Consider the following 21,428-nt stretch of genomic DNA (forward strand, 5'->3'; position numbering starts at 1 on the left):
ACAATTTGTTTCTTCACTTGTCAGTAATTTCTTTTTCACACAGACACACAGGATGTAATATTCCTTCTGGTAAACTTAACGCAAATATTTTAGCCAATGTGGATACATGCTGACACACTTTACGCTGCTGCGACTGCAAAAATAGTCATGATTTCAAGCACGACTGAGTACTTGATCCTCCTCTTCATACGGCCAGGAATAAAAGGGCGGCGGGGTGGAGTGGGGGGGGGGGGGGGGGTTTGGTGACATGTGACGCAATTCTGCAGTAATGCCCGCAACAATTGAGATGGTGATTCTTGCGCAACTCCTCAACACTTTCCGTAAGCATTTCAAAGCAAATCAAGATTGAAAATTTCGCATTTTTATTAAGCGTAGCAAATGTTTACAAATAAGATAGGTAAAAAGCAACAAAAGTTATTTCCCCACTGAAAATGTTCATTTTCTATTCCAAATCAGTGTTTCTCAAAACTGATATAGTCTTCATTTAATGAGGCGCGTGCTTGTGAGCATTAATTCCAATAATGTACAGCAATTAATGAAATTTCAAATTATTTGTTTACCAGAAACAAATGCAACAAAATGGAAGTCTATCGGAATACAGTGAAAAATCCGAGAAGTTTCCTGGTCCCAGACTGAATCAAACCAGGATTGCACTCTTCGCTATGCTAGCTTTTCTTCTTTTCGACAATGGACGATCTTCAAAACCTTGTTCTTGGCTGTCAGAAATGTCAAATTCCGCCGCCTGGAACAAAACGTGTTGTTAACGAAAGTGAAAAGTAATACAGGAAAAATCGCATGGTTCAGAGCGAGGTTTTAAGTGAATACCGGCTTTCCCCAATACTAACCTCATCTTTAAGAGATATGGCCCTCTTTGAGCTTTTTAACTTTTCTTGTTTGCCGTCGACCTGAGTTAAACCAAAACAGGTTAAAATGTAGGGCCCCGCGTCCACACTACGCCAGAGAAATTTGAAAATGAGGTTTCAACTCTAAAAGCGCATCAAACGTTTCCAACCACAAGACGCCGGAGACATCGAAATCGCCAATTTTTTTTTTTTTTTGTCCACACTGAAACACAAAGCCAACGTTTTCAAATTCCTCCCGTTTGAAGAGCGTTAATCTCCGTTTTCGAGACGGATTAGCGTGGACGGTAGGCCTAACTGCAAAATTAAAGCTGCGTTTTCAAATTTCTCCAGCGTAGTGTGGACACTGACTTCGAGAGCCTAAAATATAAATCGCCTTCCACTGTTTTTCATGCATGAGTATCATTTAAAATTTTTCTTTCAAGGATTTGGTTTTGGATCCAAGCTTTACTCACGACTACAAAAACAAACAGATAGCTAGGATCGATGATGAAACATCAATTTACTTTCCATGCGTAGTTGTCGAGAACACTGATTTACAAGGTTGTTCAACATGTGAGTTAGTTGGGGGTTGGTCAAGAGAAAATTAAATCACGTCCTTGTTCGATGACAGTACAAAACCCGGTGTAAGAATAAGAATAGCAACTCGCAACTATTACCTTTTTCTTAGAGATTTGCATCCGTTTCCCTGATACATCCATCTTTGAGCACTGCCGAATTATGTTTTCCACCTACAGTTTAAAAAGAAACGGCTACAATATACAGACAACTTCCTTTTCCCAACTTCGCACGGAGATTATCTGTTTAGAGAACGTAGCGGTTATCTGGTAACTGTTCGGTGTCCTCTGATAACCACCTGCTTACAAAACTGCGGGCATTTCGCCAGTGCTGTATGTTCTTCACACAAAGCGTTACGGTTTACGTAAATACCGTGAGCAAATGAATCAATATATCTGAAGAATGAATCTCGTTTTTACTTTGGTTAGCTCCCATGAAACCTGGCACAGAAATTAGACAGAAACTTACTCCATCCTTTTTCTTGTTTTCATCTTTGGCAACTACTTCTGGAAGGTCAACATCATTAGATTCGAACTTTCCACCCCCTTTGTTGAAATACCTCTCGAAACCCTCAGAGTGCACTTTCTTCTTATTAACAACTTTCCCCAGCCTAAATAAAAATCGAAAAGGATTTATTGGCCACAATAAATTAATCATATACGGCAGGGAAACCTACAGCGTTGGGATTGGTATTCACAACCTTTTTTCTGGACTTTCAAAGAAACAGTTATAGTGTTTTTCATCGAGAAGCCAAAGACCAAACAACATAGTGAGAAAACCAACAATGTGTATAATTCTACATTCATAAAATAACTGTACGTGAACAGTAAGCAAGAGTGGAACTGGATCATGACAATTTGGACGGAGAATCTTGAAAACAGTCAGCTCTCACATTTTATTGGTGAATTAACACGGACATATATGCACAAAGCAAACACGTCGTGGCTACCTCTTTCCTTTCAAAGTACTTCTAATGAAACCTTCTTTCTCCAGTCGTTTAACCAAACCTTGTGCAATGCTCATTTCAATCTCTATAGGGCAATAAAAACACTATAGTAAGTGAGTTTATTGTTAATCCGGTTAGGTCACATCAAATATAAACTTACTGAGATGACGAGCCAAATTGGTGGGTAGTATCCTGTTCAATTCGCTGCAAGCAAGCAGGGTTCTGCGCCAAAGACACGTGGCCTAATAATCCAAAACAAAAAAAACACGAGCATACAATGCGAAAAAGGAAGTCCTTGAAGAGGTATAACCAAAAAGAACGTAAATTGTGCACCAAAGTTACCGAAAGTTTCAAGTTTGTTGTAAGTAAAAAACCTCAGTTGAGGAATGAATTAAAGAACTTTTCTAGCGAGTCGTTCTCGTAACATGCATTCCTAAACGAGAACGCAAATTCAGTTTGAAATACGTTTCAATTTTCGTTACCGTACCTGTAGAGCAATAGTGTTGAGGTTAACCAAAGAGGAATCCGTACATTTACCACTGTGTTCACCCTGAAACAAGAAGAGCCAAAACTGAAGTCAAGTATCCCAGCAGCTATTGGCATTGACAACTTCATAAAGTTCATGGAGGAGTTTCTAATTGAAAAGCAATTACCTTTGAGCAATCCACGCAGACATGAAATTCTGGAGCCTCTTCCTGTTTTAAGACTCCAAAACAGACTGCATGCTGCCAGGTATCACAAACTCCACAGAGTATCATCAGGCCGTCATCCTACAGTTAAATAGTTTTAGAGTTGTTACCAAGTGAAAATGAAACAATAGTACCCTTTGCGAGGTATCCTCCAAATATGATCTGCTTAACCATTGCCATACATTTCTTATCCTGATCAGGTACACCAGGATAATGTCCGAAGGTTAAATGTCTGGATAACTCGTAACTTGCCCTGCGGCCTGACAATGTATCTGATTGATGTTATAACGAGAAAATAGATGTTGAAATCACTCTTGGAAATTTGAAAAGGGTTAAGGTTCATAATGTCGAGATAAAGAACACTGTTTCGAAAGAGTACTGTATCCTTTTTACGTTATCTAAGATAACTTGATGGAAAGAACGTAACCATCGCCCTAGAAATAGTGTTTAAACATCACACAAGTAACCTCTCACCTCGTCATTTCCACAAGGACAGTTTACTTTGATTTCTTCCTCTGCGTCCTGTTCAGTCTTATCTAATGAATTTAAAAATAGTGATAAAAAGAATAAGATATGCTCATGAGGAAAAAGATGGGAAGATTTTTTTTCTTTTTCCTCGCTGCTTTGTGTAATACTCTCATTCAATTTCTTATCGGTCTCCATGCCTATGATCTGACGTCACAATCTGAAATTTTATGACCATTTAGTTACCAGAAATGACTTTGTCGCAATCCATATCTTCCAGTCCTAAAAAAGAATAAGACTTATTAAAAAAAATGGCAATATTGAACATGCCAGCATTTATTCAATGACCAACATGTCTGCCATGTCGCAATTGTAAATCAAAACTTATTACCTTCCTCGTTTTCTTTCTTCTTTTCTTCCGGCATTTGCCCCTGTTCCAGTTCATCGTCACAAGGCAATGGAGGGGAAAGCTGAAATCCGGCAAATTCACACCCTTCACATCATGCTTTACACTGTCCCATTTACGACAACTGGGGAGCCACCGCCCAAATCAAGTGGATCATGCTTCGTTATGTAGTAATCAATTTTACTTAGCTGAACATTTTCTTCATTTTTACTCACTCAGGGAAAGGAAGCAGTACTGGGTGCCGTGTTACACTTTGTAAAATACGTACCAAATGGACATCAGCTTCTTCTCCTTCCTCAGGAGCTAACTGCAGGCTTTGGTTTTCGTTTGAAGGACTTACTACAGGTTCCAATTCAATGTTGTTAGTTCCTTCGCTTATGGCGTCCTCTTTCATTTCAAACTGCTGACAATCAGTTTTTATTCGCAGCTTTACCCTGTTAACGTTCAAGATAATAAATTATTTGGTTAGCGTATCGGCACATAGACTAAGGAAAAACTTATCAGCTGTGTGACCAACAGCATAGCTAATAAACAAATTGTATATTATATATCCTGAAAGTTCCATGAGTGCCATACTTACGTGTGAAACGGCTGAAGGTGTTTTAAGACATCAGATAAACAACGAATACATAATGAGAAAATAGAAGATCATGTGTGAGTATGGTCACCCTTAATACACACAACATAGGAAATTAATCTACAATTCACTAAACATCTAAAGGTGTCAATCTTTTGCATAGTTTGCTACACGGTTTGATATTTCGTTGTAAGCCAACTACTCACCAGATTGTCATGTCGTTTTCGCCACCTGTTGTAGCTTGTTTGCTTAAAAAAGGCTTACAAAAGGGGGGCCCCTAACTACACCCCTGGTGCTGAGGCAATCAGAAGTAAAACTGTAACTCCACTCCTACTATCATGTAGTAGTAACAGAACAAACGACCTTTCAGCTTATACCCTTTATCGTTAATTATCCAGTAATTTATTAACCTTTGTACCTTTGAAACGTTATTATGGTGTATTCTGCTTCCTCTCTGAACAATGACTCTTGACATCAGTGATGTTCATCTTAGTAAGAAGAGACATTACATCCCAGGGGGGGGGGGCACTGCCATATATGGGCTATGTAGGTATGTGCCGCTGTGAAGGGTATGGTTTTCAAGCAGTTTACTCTAGGATAGGGTATATAAATCAAAGCGTTTGGGTCTAGAATAAGGTATCATTTTTCACAAAACTGACTCGTTGGTTGAAGATTTTATCTAGACCAAGGAAACCAAGAATTGCCACTCAATAATATAAAAAAAAAATCAAATCAGCAAGTTTAAATTTACGCAAATCAGCCTCAACAGTGTCGATGGATGGGGGGGATTTGGGGAGTTTACTCTAGTATAGGGTAGCAAAATTCAGCTGAACTAGCTCTGGTATAGGCTAAGGGTTCCAGGGTCCCAGCACCACATCCCCACCCAGAAATTCCCAAAGTACCCCCCCCCCCCGGGCATTACATCCATAAAACATTTAGTGTAAGTATTGGAAGCATAGTTCCCATACCGTTGAAACATCTCCAACTTTGATATTCAAAGGTTCTTCCACAAAATTGAAAAAATCGTTTGGTGTTTGCTGCATGAACAAAAGAATGAACATTTTTTAATTATTTAATGCTGTTACAAATATCTCACACCATGTCTGGTTCTGTGGTGCAAAACGCAAGCGGCTATATATGTTTCAATTTGTAATATTAAGGCTAATGATCAGTACACAAGTTTTGGTTCAACATTTTTTCAACTGGTTTGAATTTGTATTTCCCACAATGATAATGAATATGAGAGAAAGGGAAATAAAACTTGAAGTGGTTTAAAATTGTTAAAGCAAACAGTAAATATTGAACCATAACATATACAATAACAATAAATAAATAATTATAGTTACATATTACCTTAAAGCCCGGTGGTTCATAATCTGGAGGTGTAACTGTGAAAAAAGGGCTTGAAATGTAAGGCATACTCTAAATACAAAATGCTTCAGGCAGTGACAAATACATGTATGCACAGCATCAAGTAAATTCCACTTACTCTCATCATAGTACAGTAGCTTCATTGTCATCATTACATCATCTAAAAGAGGTGACAAATATTTCACAATTTAGATAACAAAAGATAATTACACTGTGTAAAGTTGCACAAGATATGTAACTATAATAAGATTTGGAGAGACCGTTTGTTTTTAAAGCTTCTTTTTTCTTGTTTCTGAATTACTGGACATTAAACCAGGTATTTAAGAAATTTCTATAATTTATGAAAACTTACAGAATGTTGTTGTAAGATGTCAAAGGCTTGCATATTAACATACCTGGAAGTGAGGTCAAAGTCTGACTGAGAAGAATTATTGTTCTGCAAATGAGAATGTTGGATTAAGTGTAGTTTTCAGTTACCGTATTTTACGTCTATTGGTTACCAGAACAGTGGCAAAAAATTTGCATTTGCCATCAACAATTTGCTGTAAAGAAAGGGATCATTTCATTTCTTTATTAATTCCATAGGTACCACTATGTTTGCTAGTATAAATTGAGACATTTGCATTTCCTAATTTGTTAGATGTGGCTTATGTAATTCACATTCACTGTCATTAAGTACATATCTTTACAAGCTGGCATACTGACAATAAGAAGGACTGGCTTCCTAGTTAAATTTGAAAATCCATACTTTTTTGACCAGTTTCAAAATCTTGGAAAAATACCTCAGTAAGCGTATGGTGGCCTTCTTGGTCTCTGTTTCTGTGTGAGCACTTGCAATTTTATTTCCATTCCTAGCAAAAGATGGAATGATAAAACTCACATGTTCTTAGAAATCTGCTTCTTAACTAAGAAGACAAGATTTTTAGTTTGCTACTCAAACCATTGAACAAAAGAAATAATGTTTCAGAAAGAAAACAAAATTATGTAATTTAGTAGTTTTACCTGAAGATGCTGACTTCATTTGCATTATAAGAAAACTACAAAAGAAAATAAAGACCAAATTACCAATATCTAACTAACAAGAGACATTGAAGAGCAACTATTGTCTATAAGTGATGTTGTCACACCCTACCTTAAAGGCGTAAGATTCAATGACGGTCTACAGAAACATAACATAAAAGGGTTAATATTTTTCATATTTTTCATCCTTATTAGAATATGCCTTTTTCATTGAAAAACCAGCAGTGATACATCAATCATGCATGTTTGAATTAGAATTCATCATTGTTTCAACCACTGCTCGCTTCTTTACTTACATCAGGGTTATCAGCATCACCATAAATCTGTTTCAGATAAAAAAATAACATTTCTTAGCAACTGCTTATGCACAATTTTCAATTCATGAAACTGTTTTAAAACTATGTGATACTCACACCAATAATAATCATCCTGAGCTGGAAAAAGGTAACAAGAAAATAAAATTAGATGTGTCCTCATTTTGTTTTAAAATCACTGCTAAAAATGAATATTTAGATTAGCACTGCAGGGGCTGTTTGTTATAAATCTGACTAATATCTCACTTTGAAAAGAGCTATAGCTTTGGCTGCAAGCACTTTAGGGATTGTTTACGGGTTGCAGGATGAGAACATAATATATCACACAACAAAATGGTCAGAGAAGAGCACTGTCTGAATATAAAATGAAAAGTGATTCAAATTATCTTTGATCATAATTGAAATGAAGAAAGTACACAGCAAAGTCATGTGAATGCCCTACATCCATGACAGAGCCATCAGCTAGGGTATTGAAAGCCTTGCAAAAGGCCAAACAAAAACTTACATATTTTTTATCAAGAGCATCAAAGCAGCCTTTTATCCTGTTTTGAGATGTAATGAAAACATGCAGCAGATTATTTCATAATCAATATATCACTATAGTGCCTGTAAGTATTTTAGATAATTGAAAACGAAATATGTACAACAAGCAACATTAATTTATGCAAGGGTTACTATTTTAAGAGACTCATCAAATTCTTACCATTGTATAACTTGGCATGCTCCTGGACAAGCACTGTCATCCTTCAGGATTTTCAAATTTAAATCTATATCATAAGTATAAAATGTTAAAACTAGACTTACACTGCATTAAACATGATTTGCATGGTTTTTTAATGTAGTTCATTAGTTTCTTTTCAGTTATCCTTGATTTGGAACATAACTGGTGTGTGGTCTCCAAACAGTCAAATCACCACCAACCAAATGTGATAAATGATCCATGTAGAAAATCCCTTACTCAAGACTTTGATTATCATTCCCTATAAACTATTTTCAATCCTGGAGTAATATTTCTGGTTTCAAGGTCCCTCCCCTCCCTACTTAAAATACATGATTGTATACCTTCTAAACATCTGTCTCCAAATGCATGTTCTGGGAATATTGTTCTGTAATGAAGACAAGCATTTCCATGTTATAAAGTTGTGGATAATCTGGGATGATGCCTATTGCAATACTCGCCCCAGAGAATTTATTTATAAATTAAACCCATTTTTTCTGCGCCAATAAAAATACTCTTTGAGTATGAGTAAGCCATGCATGCGACAAACAATGCTGATGAAATAGTGACCAGCAATTCCCAAATCTCGGGCTGGTTCATTATCACCTTACGTAGTATTCCATGACATTTTACGACATAAATACAAGAGATAGTTCTTACCTCAGATAGGTTATGCTGGATACCTAGAAGAAAATATTTGATATACATATATAAGAAAATTACAGACATGCAAGTTTAAAGACAGGTGAATTTAAAGAGACTGTAATGTACAAGGTACTTACAGCAACTGCTAATAGCTTCTTCACAAATAGAGCTGACTGCTGTTCTGAGAAAAAGAACAGAATACAACTCACATGAAAATTGTGGATAAAATAATTAAATAATCGTGTATTATCTTCTTACAACAAGGTAAATTGCAGATAGCACAGTAGTGGAAAAGAATGGTGGTTTTGTAACATACCTGTGACTTGTTGAGAAGGAAAAATGCTTGACCACTGAAGATAGAAATAATTCTATTTTAAAATAAACTGGCTTTGTAGTGACCAACTAACTGAAGGGTTGTGATAAAAGAAACCCAAACAAAAATTAACCCTGTTCACGGTTTTCTCTGAAAGGTTGTTTTTGAACCAGTTAGTATTCATTCAGGTTCAAAAACTCAAACTAAATTCTGAGATTTTTTGCCCTCAAAGACCTGAAAAGATCCCGCATCTGGAATGGAATTAAAGAGAACTCATGGCCCTAATGTCTCTGATATGATTAACAATAAATTATATTTTCCCACGTATTAAAAACCGCACACTATTATCAACAAAATTAAGTCTTCCACAACTTCTAATGATGCAGTTGTGCTGTACAACACCATATATCCGCCATTTTAGACTAGTCTTTAGGTTTCAGTCTTTCTCCGTCGCGACGGTGAAATATTTCCTGCATCTTTGATCGTTCACCCCACTTTGCATCAAAATATTGGTAAGATCGTTTTTTACTGAGACTTACACTAACTGTTTTTTCTTGCTCTCTAACTGCCTGGACAGTTGCCATCACACAAGGTTGCTAAGCCGGCTGTGACAAGAAATAGAGAAAAATTAAGTACTTATCTATTCAAGATGTAAGCTAAGCTTATAACGGAGGTCATTAAAAAATACTCAAGAATTTAGTCTTTCAGCATGTTCCCAAGCTGAACAGTGCCCTTATTAAAAATAATAATGTTACAAGGTGGCCAGCTTAAAACTATAAGCTTAAACTTAACCCGACTTAAGCTTATTAAATTCAGCTCTTTTTTTCGTGAAATATTTTGACCTTTTTAAAATTTTACCGCAACTTGCCTTACAAGAAACAAATGAAGTAAGTTTACCGTCAATCGCACCAGATACGAAGAAAATACCTTCATTAGGCTTGTTGATGAACTAAAATGCGTCGTTAAGTCTTATAAAGTTACAAAATGATCAACTGACTTTTTTACCTCGGGTTCCTTGGTACGTAAGACTTACGTAAACTGGGCAAGTTTTCGTACACAGGAAGTTTTCCCTTATTGTCCTCTTGGTTAAAACTTGGACACAGACAAAAACGTCAAAGGTGAGACAAAAACCGTTCGTAATTCAAAACTCTAACCAGGTTCATAAGCTTATTTTGAGACGACAAAAGCTCGTAAAACAAAATTGGTATGGCATGCTTGAATGGGTTGTAACTTTGACCATCACTCGCATCAGTGGCGGGAAATTTCTCCCTGTAGCCGCGTTATTTTTACAAGGAAGCCGCGCTTTTTGGCGGGAAAATATCTCGGCAGAGCGAGGATTGACGCAAGGAAATTTTCTTTGCCACCTGTTAGGAGCTTTTCTTTAATTTCCTGTTTCATGGCTTATTTTTCGCAAAAAATTCACAAAAACATTTTGGAAACTATAAGAAGTGCAACGTTCGAATTTGGTTTCAGGAGAAATTGATTAATTTTGGTTTAAAATTTTTAAATCAGTTTCAGTGTGTTTGGATTTTATGTTTCAGTATGTTAACGTTTTACATGCATATATTAAACCCTCATATAATAAAGACAAGGGAAAATACGACAAGTGGCAAACAAGTTTGAAAACGGAAAAAAACTCTGATGTTATTGAACAATGCAACTTTGTGACATCTAAAAATAGCACTGACGGGAAAAATTCCGCCCACGGAATTTCGAGCAGATTTACAAATTTGCATACCGGCGGGGCCTTTCTGGTGCCAAGGCCCCGCCGGCTAAGAGGAGCGAAGACGGGAATATGAGAATGGATTTGGAATGAAAGGAGGCCTTAGGTGTCGGCCTTGGTGGGGGCCTGGGCATCGGCCTACAAGCTCGATTACCAGCCGTTTTTCAGGGAGACCGCGTTCCTTCCCCGAACTGGAGCAGGAAGGAACATAGACCCAACTCGAGTGAGCAGCTGAAATCAAGCCTATGAAACGGCTTTTTCGACAGATTAAGGAAATTTTGAACAGGCCTCGCCTAGAATAAGCAAGAATGATCGGAAATCTATTTCAAAACTAGGTCACGTAATGACAGAAGTCAATTAACAATATTAACAAATTTGAAATGACAGTTGTAATAAATTTACAAAAGAAAGAGAGTCCAACTTCAAGTACCTACACTAATGAGACAAAAAAAAACAGTTTACGCATTGTCATAGTCTAATCAACCACGATATTCATAGAATAATCAAAATTGCCTTATGGCATCAGCAAAGTGTATTAATTAGAAAGAAAAAAACAAGAACCGTCAGTTATTGAAACTCTGGCTCCTCAGTGAATAAAACAAGTCTGATTTTAGCGCGCACCATGAGTCCACCATGTGAGCAGAATCACAGACCTCGTCAGAGTCCAAAATTACAGCAAAAGCAGTTTTAGCGAAAAATGCTATCATTACAGGTGAACGCGCAGAAGTTTCAGGGTTTCATGTAACAATATATGTCAAAACAGCGATATATTTCCCTTCACACTCTTAACAGTCTTGACACCATCTGCGTTTTTCAAGAGAACCCTAAATTTATGTCTGACAATTTCCGCTTCGCCGTGAGTCAGCCATTTCTGGTTCTTTTCCCCGCCATTTTGAAAAAGGCTCGGCGCAGACAATGTTTGGGAAACTAGGAAATGTGGGTTAATACGACCGTCACTTGAATAATTTCCTCAATATTCAAATTGACAAATTTTAGTCGGTGGGCTAAAAAGACGTGGCAATAGCTTATACCGAGGAAATCGAGTGATTTAAATTCCCTGGGAAGCCTCAAGTAAGCAGTGGCGTTTAAATATTTCAGAAACACAATATATATAAGGGAGAATTTCTGACATCTGATTTCAGGCCATATTTGCACAACTGCGTGTTGAAAAGGAGAAAAACAGAAATGAAAGTAAATCGAATGGTCACAATTCCTGGGTGCACTGACCATCTTGCGAATATTTATGACAAGAAAATGGAACCTCAACGATTTACCAATTTTTACGATATTTAAAGCTGCTTTTCACGTCTTTATCGACCTTTTTTTTCTCGATGACTTCAATATTTCGTTTGATTAGCGCCGTTCTTAATAATTTTTAACGTCAGTATCTCTAATAATGATAAGCCAGATGCAACTGAGATAAAGCACTATAATAAACCAGAATTCCACAGATAATATGCAGATAGATAGATAGATAGATAGAGTTATTGATTTTTGTTATTAGCGACTCGCGAGCGCTAACAATACATTGCTTTCAACTCGTTAAAAAGGTCTACGAGCGGCGGTTTTCAATTGGTTCATTTATCAATGCACCATACGAAAACAATCAACAACAAGCTGTCCGTGTTGAGTGCGTTACACACCCTTGTCGTAGCATGCATATTCATGTACTTTCAAGCTCCCTGTCGTGGTGAGTCTCGATAAAAACACATCAGCGCTCGTTCCTTGTGACTGCGTGGGGTTACAACCCAACATTCAGACATCTATTGTGACAGAACGTGCAAGGGGAAATTCTTGCCGCTATGTGTGGCATCAAGTGTATTAAGACGCTCCTTTTCACCTTCAATTTCATCTTTTGGGTAGGTGTTATTAATTCTGAGTTAGTGTTGGTGTTATTTAGTTGTACCGTACAGCTGAAATTTATTGGAAACCTTCATTTCAGCGCTACAGCGGTTTATGTTGAGACTGTCACAAAATCTGTTTCGGTCTTTGGGTTTTTACTAATCCCTTTTTCCTTCAGGGCTTTTTATTCGCCGTTCGACGACAGCAAAACTTTTCTAATATCGCCTCTAAACACACGACCAATAACAGGTTTTAGTATTTTTTCGCGATCCTGCATATAGAAAGGGCTTAATGAACTCATCGAGTCGTGAATAATGCCAAAAATATTTTTATACACGCTCCTGTTATTTTTCGTTGGTCTTTTTCATCAAGTTTAATCAGAGGGACAGTTAATAAATTTATTGACTGACAGCAATATTCTTTCCTAGTTCCTCTAATTGCAAGAGCGAGTGCTTTGTTCGTCGGGACAATGTGATTCTCTTTGAACTAAACTATGATTGTTATGCATATTTATTAAATTACTGCCCAAATATAAAATATGAGCCCACTTTTGACATCCCAACAAGTTGCAGGACGGAAAATGTAAGTGACTGTCGTTGCACTAACGAACCACAAGGTTACAGAAATCGGTAGCACAGTTGAGAAATACGCTTAAACTTATTTTAAGCGTTACGTAAAAAACTTAAGCGTGAAACAGACGAACTCCAAAAATATTCTTCGTTATTCAATGATATTGCAGTTTGTTTTGGACTTGTCCTGTAACCGCAATGTGCGCGTCAATATTCGGCCTCTGTCATCTGCACAGCGGTTTTCACAGCCAGATTGCGGATACTTCAGCGACATTCATACGCAGGATTCTATCCATAACTCTGATATCAAATTTTCTTTGTTTGGTAATCGGACTTTTGCATTACATTGTTCAGTAAATTAGTAGTAATTATCGCGTGGTCTTGTCATTCAGAACTTAGGAGTTGTTTACACAAAAGCCGCGCGTGTGATGGCGTGCACAGTCAAGTCACTGATATTGATCTTTTACATTACGAGCCTCATTTATATCAATTATCCAGACTCGACTCCCAATCTTACAATCTTTCATCACGTCATCGTCCATTGACGACCTCTCTTGAGGCAATCGATTAGCTGCCATAGACGATGGTCACGATGGAATGTTCTCGATAAGCACGCGTGACTGTTCTCGATAAAATACGCGTGATTAGCGTGGAGCGTGTAGTTCTCGCGTGTTATACCCTTCATACAGCCTTCCCGGTACGAGTACCCAAAGTAGTTCTGACATCTTTCCAATTGCTAACCACTGAAGAACACATAGAGAGACTAAGTCAAATTACTATATTTGGAACCTCTTGTAAGCGACCACCTCTCGTAAGCGACCGCGACCACTTTCAGAGCTAAAGGTTGGAAATTTTATTTTGCTTTTAACCCCGGTAAGCGACCACTTGACAGATAATAGAGCAGAAATTGGATAATGAGGTGTTGCTATCCTACTTTATCGGTTCTTTTCATGTTGGTGTCTCGAAACGTTTTTCACGTAGTATCAGCCTTGCAGTGTATTGTTTGTCTTCATACATTTTTTTGGCTGATCAGATCTCTTGTAGATCCTACGTTGGCAGCGTTTATCGTATGCGTTCCCTTGCAGTTTCTGGTGTCTCATTTATGTATTTTCGGACCGTAGGTCTTTTCAGATCCGATACGCTGCGTTTTTTAACCATGGTACTGGCCATGCGGTTGAATGTTTAAATGTTTAGGCTGGCCTTGTCCAGCCACATTTATTCTTTTGCTTTTTGAGACACCAATCTTGACACTTAGTCTCCTTGCGCACCGAAACACGTGATGTGGCAACGCGTGTTTCGGGGCGCAAGTGAGTTCAAAGTACGGAACTTGATATACAGTGGAACCTCGATTTAACGAACCTCTATTTAACGAAGTCCTCGATATAACGAACGATATTCTATTTCCCGGCCAAAGTTACAGTAAAATGTATGGAATAGAACCTCGATGTAACGAACCTCTATATAACGAATTCTTCGATATAACGAACATAATCCGGAAGCCCAAACGTAAAATCTACCTCGATATAACGAATTACAATGTTTCCTTGTTTACATAGACAATTTTCTGCATAACCTCTATGTTGCAACATTTTTAAATCGCTACTCTGAAAGTGTCGTTCGTTTGTAAAAAAAAGCTGCGCGTCTGCTCAAAAGCGAAAATATTTGATACTGAAAGCCACCATGCATGAACCATGCACCATGAATTGCATCTCAAAACGCGGCACTTCTGGGTGACGAAAATTGCATTGAATTACGTGACAGAAGTCACCTGTGTTACAAATCAATCATTAACTATGACCTCGATATAACGAACATTTTGGTCGTTTTCCCTCAAATTCATTATATCGAGGTTTTCGATATAACGAACCCTCGATTTAACGAACAAATTTGGCCGGTCCCCAGCGACTTCGTTAAATCGAGATTCCACTGTAGATGGTTTTCACTGTCACGCAACAAAAAAATAAATCGAAAACTATTCAGTGGATAAAGTCAAGAAATTTTGATATTATAGGAGACAGGTAAAGGAGACACTTCTCCAATTTTTGGGTCTCTGCGTTTTCCCAAACTTCAGATATTCGTCGAAATATTTTGCGCAAATTTACAGAGCCCAGTATGGAGCCGCCATGTTGGTGGAGCTCTGTGCTCCACCAACATGGCGGTCGGAAAATAGTGCAAACATCTGGAACTTACTTTGGCTATCTAGGTGACTAATTATCTGAACTGAACCAACAAACATTTACACAAGCACTTTTCCTAACACTTTAACTCCTAAAAAGGCTAAAAATCATTAGATAAGTGTACATTTCTCCACAAACGCGATCGGAGTGGTATGTCACGCACCGACATAACTCTGAACTTCAAACGGCACTGGTTTCTAAACCAAGCACACTATTGAGCTGAAAAGTTGTAAACAGATTTAAGTTTAGATCCCCTTATGCCTTATGAGGATAAAAATTTTCGTGGCTCTTTAGTTTTGGATTTTGGAATTTGATGACGTCACGTGAAAACGATCTATAGTGAACGGGTCATTTTGCAATTTATGTGCGTTGGCTGTTGGGCTGGCGTTACATATCTTCGCTACACAGTGCTGACGAGCCCCAAGAAGGGCGAAACAGCTGTCCACTGTTGCGATCCTACTTTATCGGTTCTTGTCATGTTGGTGTCTCGAAACGTTTTTCACGTAGTATCAGCCTTGCAGTCTATTGTTTGGCTGTAACATTATCGCATTGCTGGGTAGTACAAGACACGGAAATTTATCAATAGGATGTACCGTATTTTTTCTCGAAATGGACTTTTCACATGAATACAGCATTTAAAACATGGGGTAAGTCTCTGCTGTTACCATATGCTAATGAGGCAAAATTTTGACCCAATATGGTGTGAGCTCTCGTAACCGACCATCGCCCGAAAGCAACCACCTGGGCTTGACATTTTGTGTAGTCGCTTTCGGGAGGTTCGACTGTATCATACAATGACAAATGATTATGGCCTATGTATGGGCCATGAACAAGGAATTCTGTTTTCTTTCACAGCTCGCCGGTGCCGCCATCTTAGGAATAGGGATATGGACCGAGATAGATCCGGGTCAGTTTGACGCGTTCCTGGGCAACAGCGGCTACGCCCTTCCTGCCAAGATCTTAATAGCCGCTGGCGCTTTTGTAATGGTAGTCGGTTTTCTTGGGTGCTGTGGCGCGATAAAAGAAAGTCGACCTCTTCTTGGAGCGGTATGTACTTCACTGCAGGTTTCTACTGTAGCTTTCGATATAACTGCGTTCTGGCTTATCTGTGACCCGACATGAGGTAGGCTCGAATTCCGCCGTTCTCTCGAGTCTCAATCTACGTTCCTCACGGGACCTCTTTCCCCAACAGTGGCTGGCAATCAAACCTGAACATAAGCTTGCTCGCAGACTAGTCTACTTCAAAACAATCTTTATTCGTTTTAAGATTGTTATTGACTTTAACTAGAAAATGCTTTTCGTCCTTTTCTATCTCAGGCGAAACTTAGTGAGTTATTATGAATCTTTTCAATCAGCAGAGGCCCACACATCGCAAGAAGCAAAACGTACTGGTTAAGTTGCCGGATCCCTTTCTGTAAGATACTTTTACTAAACGTGTTAAATCATAACTGAATCCATCACTGGAACTACGACAGAATAGTCCAGTCCTTGTCTAGTTCCTAGGCCTGGATAAATCGCCTCGGTCAATCATTTTTGAGTCACGTGGTCCCAGGCGAAAAACGATTCACCGTGAAGACCTGGGAGAAAGCCTAAAGGAACTAGGCAAGTCTAGTCCGTGAGCTCTCCCTTTCCCGCGTTTATTTCCCGTGCTACAGATAAGGGACAGTTGAACCCACGCGGGAGAAGATAGAGACTCTCTCGGCTAATAAAATTTCCTTTGTACTGTTATTTCAGTTCTTTGCTTGCTTGTTTCTGATATTTGCGGCTGAGGCTGTTGCAGGAATCCTTGGCTTTCTTTACCGTGACAGGGTAGGTTTGTTGTGTTTTTCCCAGCTGGTAGGATTAATCAGTTTGAGGATTTCCTAATTTTATCGACGTTCGTGCATGACAATGCCTCGATACTTTAAAGCGGAAACAAATGCTTTGCTGCAATGAGCTTAGTATGAAATCTTCAGTATTTGAAGTTGCTTGACTTACTTAACTGGGATGAAGAGGAAAGGGCGCTTTGTTCGTTACGTATGATACCACACTCTCTCAACTTAATTTAGCAAGGCCAAGTGTATTTCTTGGCCTCTGATTTATATCTCGGGTTTGTTGCTAACACCCACGTCAGACATGATAGCGACCACCCAGAGTTATTGGCCCCATTTATTGCCAGATATATGCCTGTAGTAGAATAAATTCGTACCAGCTATTAATTTTTATCGAATTCAAAACAATAATAAAACAATTTTAGTTATTCACGTACGCTAAACCGCCTAGTGTATTAAATATTTTCTGGTGCCTTGCTTGAATTTGCAGGTTAAGCCCAGCTTGATTTAGGGAATTTTGAACAAGCTATTTTTGAACTGAAACACTTTGGTTTCACAGTTCGGTTAAACTTTACCCATGAGGTCAGACCGGAGTTTACTATGGCCTCAGCCCCGAGGGGTATAAGACGATCTCAGAGCGAGATCCCTATGAGCTTCACGATGTAGACGAAAACTCGTTTCCAGGGGGAAGAACAAAGTTCCCTGGAGCTTGTTTGGCTAGACTTCTGCTGCAGCCTTAGATACGTAGTGGCATGCAAAGATGCGTTATGAATCAGTTGTAGCATTACAGTGCATGAGCTTTCAACCAAATGTTCCAGAGTTTTTAACCAAATGAAGTATATTTTCTTGAAAGGTTGAAGAGGAATTGACAAACACACTCAAAGAAGAAATTCAAAACAATTACGGAGTGAAAATTGACTCAACAACCAACGCAAATGTGGATAACTTACAAATACGAGTAAGTAATTTTACTTATGATCTAGATCATAGAAAGAAGTTCCCAAAGAGTTTCCCAAAACCAAAACAATCAGCCATGCAACCTCGATCCCAGGCTCTCTCCTTTGCAGATGAGAGCATGCGACAAAGTTTGTCAGCCATGGTTATAGTTTCTCTTTTTAATACTGAAATTTTGTGCATGCTTGAAACTAGCAAGTTAGAGGAAATGCGGCGAGTGACCATTCGCTTTTTCTCATTTTCCAGCTCGTGCTTCGCCCTATCACTAGAAAAGAGCAAGTAATCTTCAAAGTTATTTAACAATTATTCTACGACCTCGCGTTGGATGTGAGCTGGTAGATGGCCAACGAGGCGCATAACGCCGAGTTGGCTATAATCATCTCATATCCAAAAGCGCGAATGGAATAATCGTTTTCTTAAAAACGCGCAAAAGTAAACAAAACTAAACAAAAATGAAAATAAAAACGCCCCAAATAATCATGCGTAGCTTTCCGTATTTGTAGAGCGTGGTATAGACCCTATTCATAAATGGCCGCCAATTACAAATTATTTTGTAAGTATTAAAATTAGCCAAACTAACCTCGTTTTCGAGTTGATAATTCAAAAGACTTTTTACTGTCAAACGAGGTTAGTTGGTCTAATTTAAATGTATACAAAAGAATTTTAAATTGGCCCCATTTATGAATAGGGTCTATAATGGATCGTAACCCACGATGGCTAAGCCAATGAAAACTCTCGAATTGCATTATCCAATGATCAGTTTTTAATAAAAACAAATAAACGTTACTCACTTGACCAAGTGGTGTTCTTTCTCTTTCCTCAAGCTCGAATGCTGTGGCTCCTCAAACTACACGGACTGGCGAGAGAGCGAATGGAAAAAACTTAACCCAACTAAAAGGGTACCACTAAGTTGCTGCAAGGAAGGGAAAAATACATCTACTTGTAACAATGATACAGGCTTTAATTCGGACAACATTCATACGAAGGTAATGCTTTGGTATTCATTCTTTCTCACACTCAGCAGGAGCATATGCTCCTGCACGCAGTCACGCGCGGCCATACTCGATCGCGCATGATTCTTCTCAATCCCTTCCTGCCACGTACCTCGCACGCACACGCACTCGCGCGCTCGCTGGCGGGCTCGCTCGTTTGCTCCTGCTCACACGTACTCATTCACTTTGTGATAACGTCAGCTGGATATATTTATGATAATCTCGTGCCCAGATATCACTGTGTTTTTTGTGGCCGTGGAAGATCTGGGCTAAGGATTATATTTATCACAGACTACGTTCTTCTTCTTTTACTCTCGCAGGGCTGTCTATCAGAACTGAAACAATTTGTCGATGACCATCTGATAATCCTTGGTATCGTTGCAGTATCCATCGCTGGTATTCAGGTTTGTAACGAACTTTAGCTCAAGTTAAACAAATTGTTGAATGGGCCATTTCCGAGTTACCTTGAGCCTCTGTTTCAAAACGAGTCTTCGTGTAAAATCTTTCTTGTGAAAATAAGTTTGATTTGCTTGAAAATGAACATGAAGGCGGACCGCATTTCGTTATGAATGGTTTCGCACTAAGACTCGTTTTCATACAGAGGTAAAAGTCAACTCGGAAATGGTCATTCGTGTTCCCAGAGGCCGCGCTCCTTTTGGTCAGCACCAAGAATCACGACCTCTGGCCAACCTCTGGCCGGGTCCAACACCAGAAGTCCGCCATTCACGGACTTCCCGTCACTCTGCGCATGCTCAGAGTCAAGTCTGACAAATCTGATTGGTTCCAGTCTCATTCTATTGTGTTTGCAAAGCCAATCAGAACCGGAATCTCACTGGACCTATCCAGAGGTTATGATATCTTGGTGCTGACCAAAAGGAGCGCGACCTCTGGGAACGAGAATGGAAAATAGCCTATTCAAACAAACGTTTTGCACATGTGCGGGACATGCGAATTTAAACAAATGGGAATGAAAGAAGGACGATAGCATACTGTTACAAAAAACGTCGTTCCTTCTCGGCTTTTTGTGATTTTTGGGCGCACAAAAACCTTCAACCGTTTAACGAAAATGGCACTTGTTCGGCAGAGGGGATAGATATTAAAAGTATGACATTTTTATAACATTGGAAAACGGTAGCGAAACGGGAAAATTTTAATAGCTTAGCCGGGGATCTCAAAGGAAAGCTGTCGGGATTCATCACTGGTTTAACTTACATGACGGGTATTTGCAAAGAAATCTAACGCGCTTTATTTCTTTCGTTTATTTTTCAGTTGCTTGGAATGATCTTTGCCTGCTGTCTCTTCTGTTCAATAGACGTATAAAGGGAATAAACCGTGTCAGAATAAGCCTTTTCACGGTTATTTATTTTCTTTATATTTTCATAGAAACACCGTTGCGAGGCAATTCCGGGCATGCACGTAGTAACTACAAAATTGCCAGAAATTGTCTCACATTCACGTTGGATTACATTCTGATGCAATAGGCCGTTTCCAAGCTACCTTATGCCTCTGTTTCAAAACTAGTTCTCGCGCAAAACTTTTCATGTGAAAATGAGTTTTATTTACATGAAAATGAACCCGTCAGGGGAATACATTTTCATGTGAATGGTTTCGCACGAAAATCGTTTGTAGAGGTAAAATTCAACTCGCAGCTAGCCCATCAAGAAAAGTTAACCGTGAAAAGGGTTATTACGCGAACGTATAATGAATTAATTGTACAGATACTTGAGATGGCTTTTAATTTGATAGTTTCTGACAGAAAGCAGAATCAAACCCAAAATACTATTTTGTATCGGCTGTGCACTGGACCGAACAACATCTTTACCAAGATTTTCCGTAGTATGAGAATTTCCGAGGGCTAAGGTTTTTCTGGTATTGACGTCACACTCGGCTGAACGCATTTAAAACGTTCAAGATGGCAGCGGTGCGACTTAAGTGTAAGTGAATGGGCCGTGTTCGTATTCTCGGTATAGGACTGGAACTAGCTTGCAATGGAGGCTCATGTATGCGGGGAAATCCCGCAGTAGCCTCAGTTGCGCGCTAGTTCCAGTCCAATACCGAGAATACGAAAATAGTCTGTTGCGTGCGATCGTGCTTCTCCGTACTCCGAAGATTACCGTTCGTTTCTGCTATAGCTGAGTAAGGCTTCTGTAAGGGTTTGGCAGAACACAGAGAGAAAATGAAGAGGATACCATATCCGACAGATGAATTAGGCTTAACCATAAAAGTAAAACGAGAGACCACGAAAATATATATAAAATGTATCTTGTAGCAAAGACAGGAACATACATATCTGCAAATAATACGAATAGGAAAAAGAATGTAATCGCAATCAATTCAATAGAAATGGCATTAAAGATAAATTCCAGTGAATTAAAAGGTGTCCATTTTATTCATAAACGTTCTGAAAAAAAAAAAGGCAGAGCATTGGGCAGGTGAATAAAAAAGCAACCTCTTTTAAGCTTTAAGCTCTCGCAAATT

At 38.7% G+C, this 21,428-nt stretch overlaps 3 protein-coding genes across 3 annotated transcripts; 1 reads left to right on the forward strand and 2 right to left on the reverse strand.

The window, feature by feature from the left end:
* Positions 1-341: 341 nt before the first annotated feature.
* Positions 342-4,414, reverse strand: LOC110058472 (uncharacterized). The gene is made up of 12 exons (XM_089290634.1): positions 4,193-4,414; positions 3,910-3,988; positions 3,765-3,800; positions 3,528-3,589; positions 3,018-3,134; positions 2,852-2,914; positions 2,525-2,606; positions 2,368-2,449; positions 1,887-2,028; positions 1,520-1,591; positions 846-905; positions 342-742 (listed from the first exon to the last, which is right to left on the reverse strand). Exons 1-12 carry the CDS (start codon positions 4,316-4,318, stop codon positions 638-640), a joined length of 1,026 nt encoding a protein of 341 aa, XP_089146760.1. The 5' UTR covers positions 4,319-4,414; the 3' UTR covers positions 342-637.
* A 999-nt stretch (positions 4,415-5,413) lies between these two features.
* On the reverse strand, positions 5,414-9,298 carry LOC110058470 (HORMA domain-containing protein 1-like). The gene is made up of 15 exons (XM_089288842.1): positions 9,285-9,298; positions 8,707-8,773; positions 8,585-8,607; positions 8,269-8,312; positions 7,910-7,973; positions 7,712-7,748; positions 7,306-7,326; positions 7,189-7,215; positions 7,005-7,031; positions 6,875-6,909; positions 6,655-6,723; positions 6,268-6,308; positions 5,991-6,032; positions 5,855-5,889; positions 5,414-5,538 (listed from the first exon to the last, which is right to left on the reverse strand). The coding sequence occupies exons 1-15, from the start codon at positions 9,296-9,298 to the stop codon at positions 5,437-5,439; spliced, it is 648 nt and encodes a 215-aa protein (XP_089144968.1). The 3' UTR covers positions 5,414-5,436.
* A 2,863-nt stretch (positions 9,299-12,161) lies between these two features.
* On the forward strand, positions 12,162-21,326 carry LOC149111620 (CD151 antigen-like). The gene is made up of 7 exons (XM_089289027.1): positions 12,162-12,464; positions 16,049-16,240; positions 16,928-17,002; positions 17,858-17,962; positions 18,783-18,944; positions 19,271-19,354; positions 20,220-21,326. The coding sequence occupies exons 1-7, from the start codon at positions 12,408-12,410 to the stop codon at positions 20,268-20,270; spliced, it is 726 nt and encodes a 241-aa protein (XP_089145153.1). The 5' UTR covers positions 12,162-12,407; the 3' UTR covers positions 20,271-21,326.
* Positions 21,327-21,428: the final 102 nt, after the last annotated feature.

Source organism: Orbicella faveolata, unplaced genomic scaffold (assembly GCF_042242905.1).
Source record: "Orbicella faveolata isolate gen_17 unplaced genomic scaffold, um_ofav_v1 contig_2, whole genome shotgun sequence".
In the NCBI taxonomy this organism is placed as follows: domain Eukaryota; kingdom Metazoa; phylum Cnidaria; class Anthozoa; order Scleractinia; family Merulinidae; genus Orbicella; species Orbicella faveolata.

Coding starts and splice junctions, on each gene's coding strand:
- LOC110058472 (XM_089290634.1), bottom strand. CDS start 4,318: ATGAAAGAGGACGCCATAAGCGAAGGAACTAACAACATTGAATTGGAA. Junction 3,801..3,909: donor GAAGAAAGAAAACGAGGAAG/GTAATAAGTTTT, acceptor ATTCTTTTTTAG/GACTGGAAGATATGGATTGC. Junction 3,135..3,527: donor GTCCTTGTGGAAATGACGAG/GTGAGAGGTTAC, acceptor ATTTAACTGTAG/GATGACGGCCTGATGATACT.
- LOC110058470 (XM_089288842.1), bottom strand. Junction 6,910..7,004: donor TTGAATCTTACGCCTTTAAG/GTAGGGTGTGAC, acceptor TTTCTTTTGTAG/TTTTCTTATAATGCAAATGA. Junction 6,309..6,654: donor GCCACCATACGCTTACTGAG/GTATTTTTCCAA, acceptor TCTCATTTGCAG/AACAATAATTCTTCTCAGTC.
- LOC149111620 (XM_089289027.1), top strand. CDS start 12,408: ATGTGTGGCATCAAGTGTATTAAGACGCTCCTTTTCACCTTCAATTTC. Junction 12,465..16,048: donor CCTTCAATTTCATCTTTTGG/GTAGGTGTTATT, acceptor TTTCTTTCACAG/CTCGCCGGTGCCGCCATCTT. Junction 17,963..18,782: donor TGGATAACTTACAAATACGA/GTAAGTAATTTT, acceptor TCTTTCCTCAAG/CTCGAATGCTGTGGCTCCTC.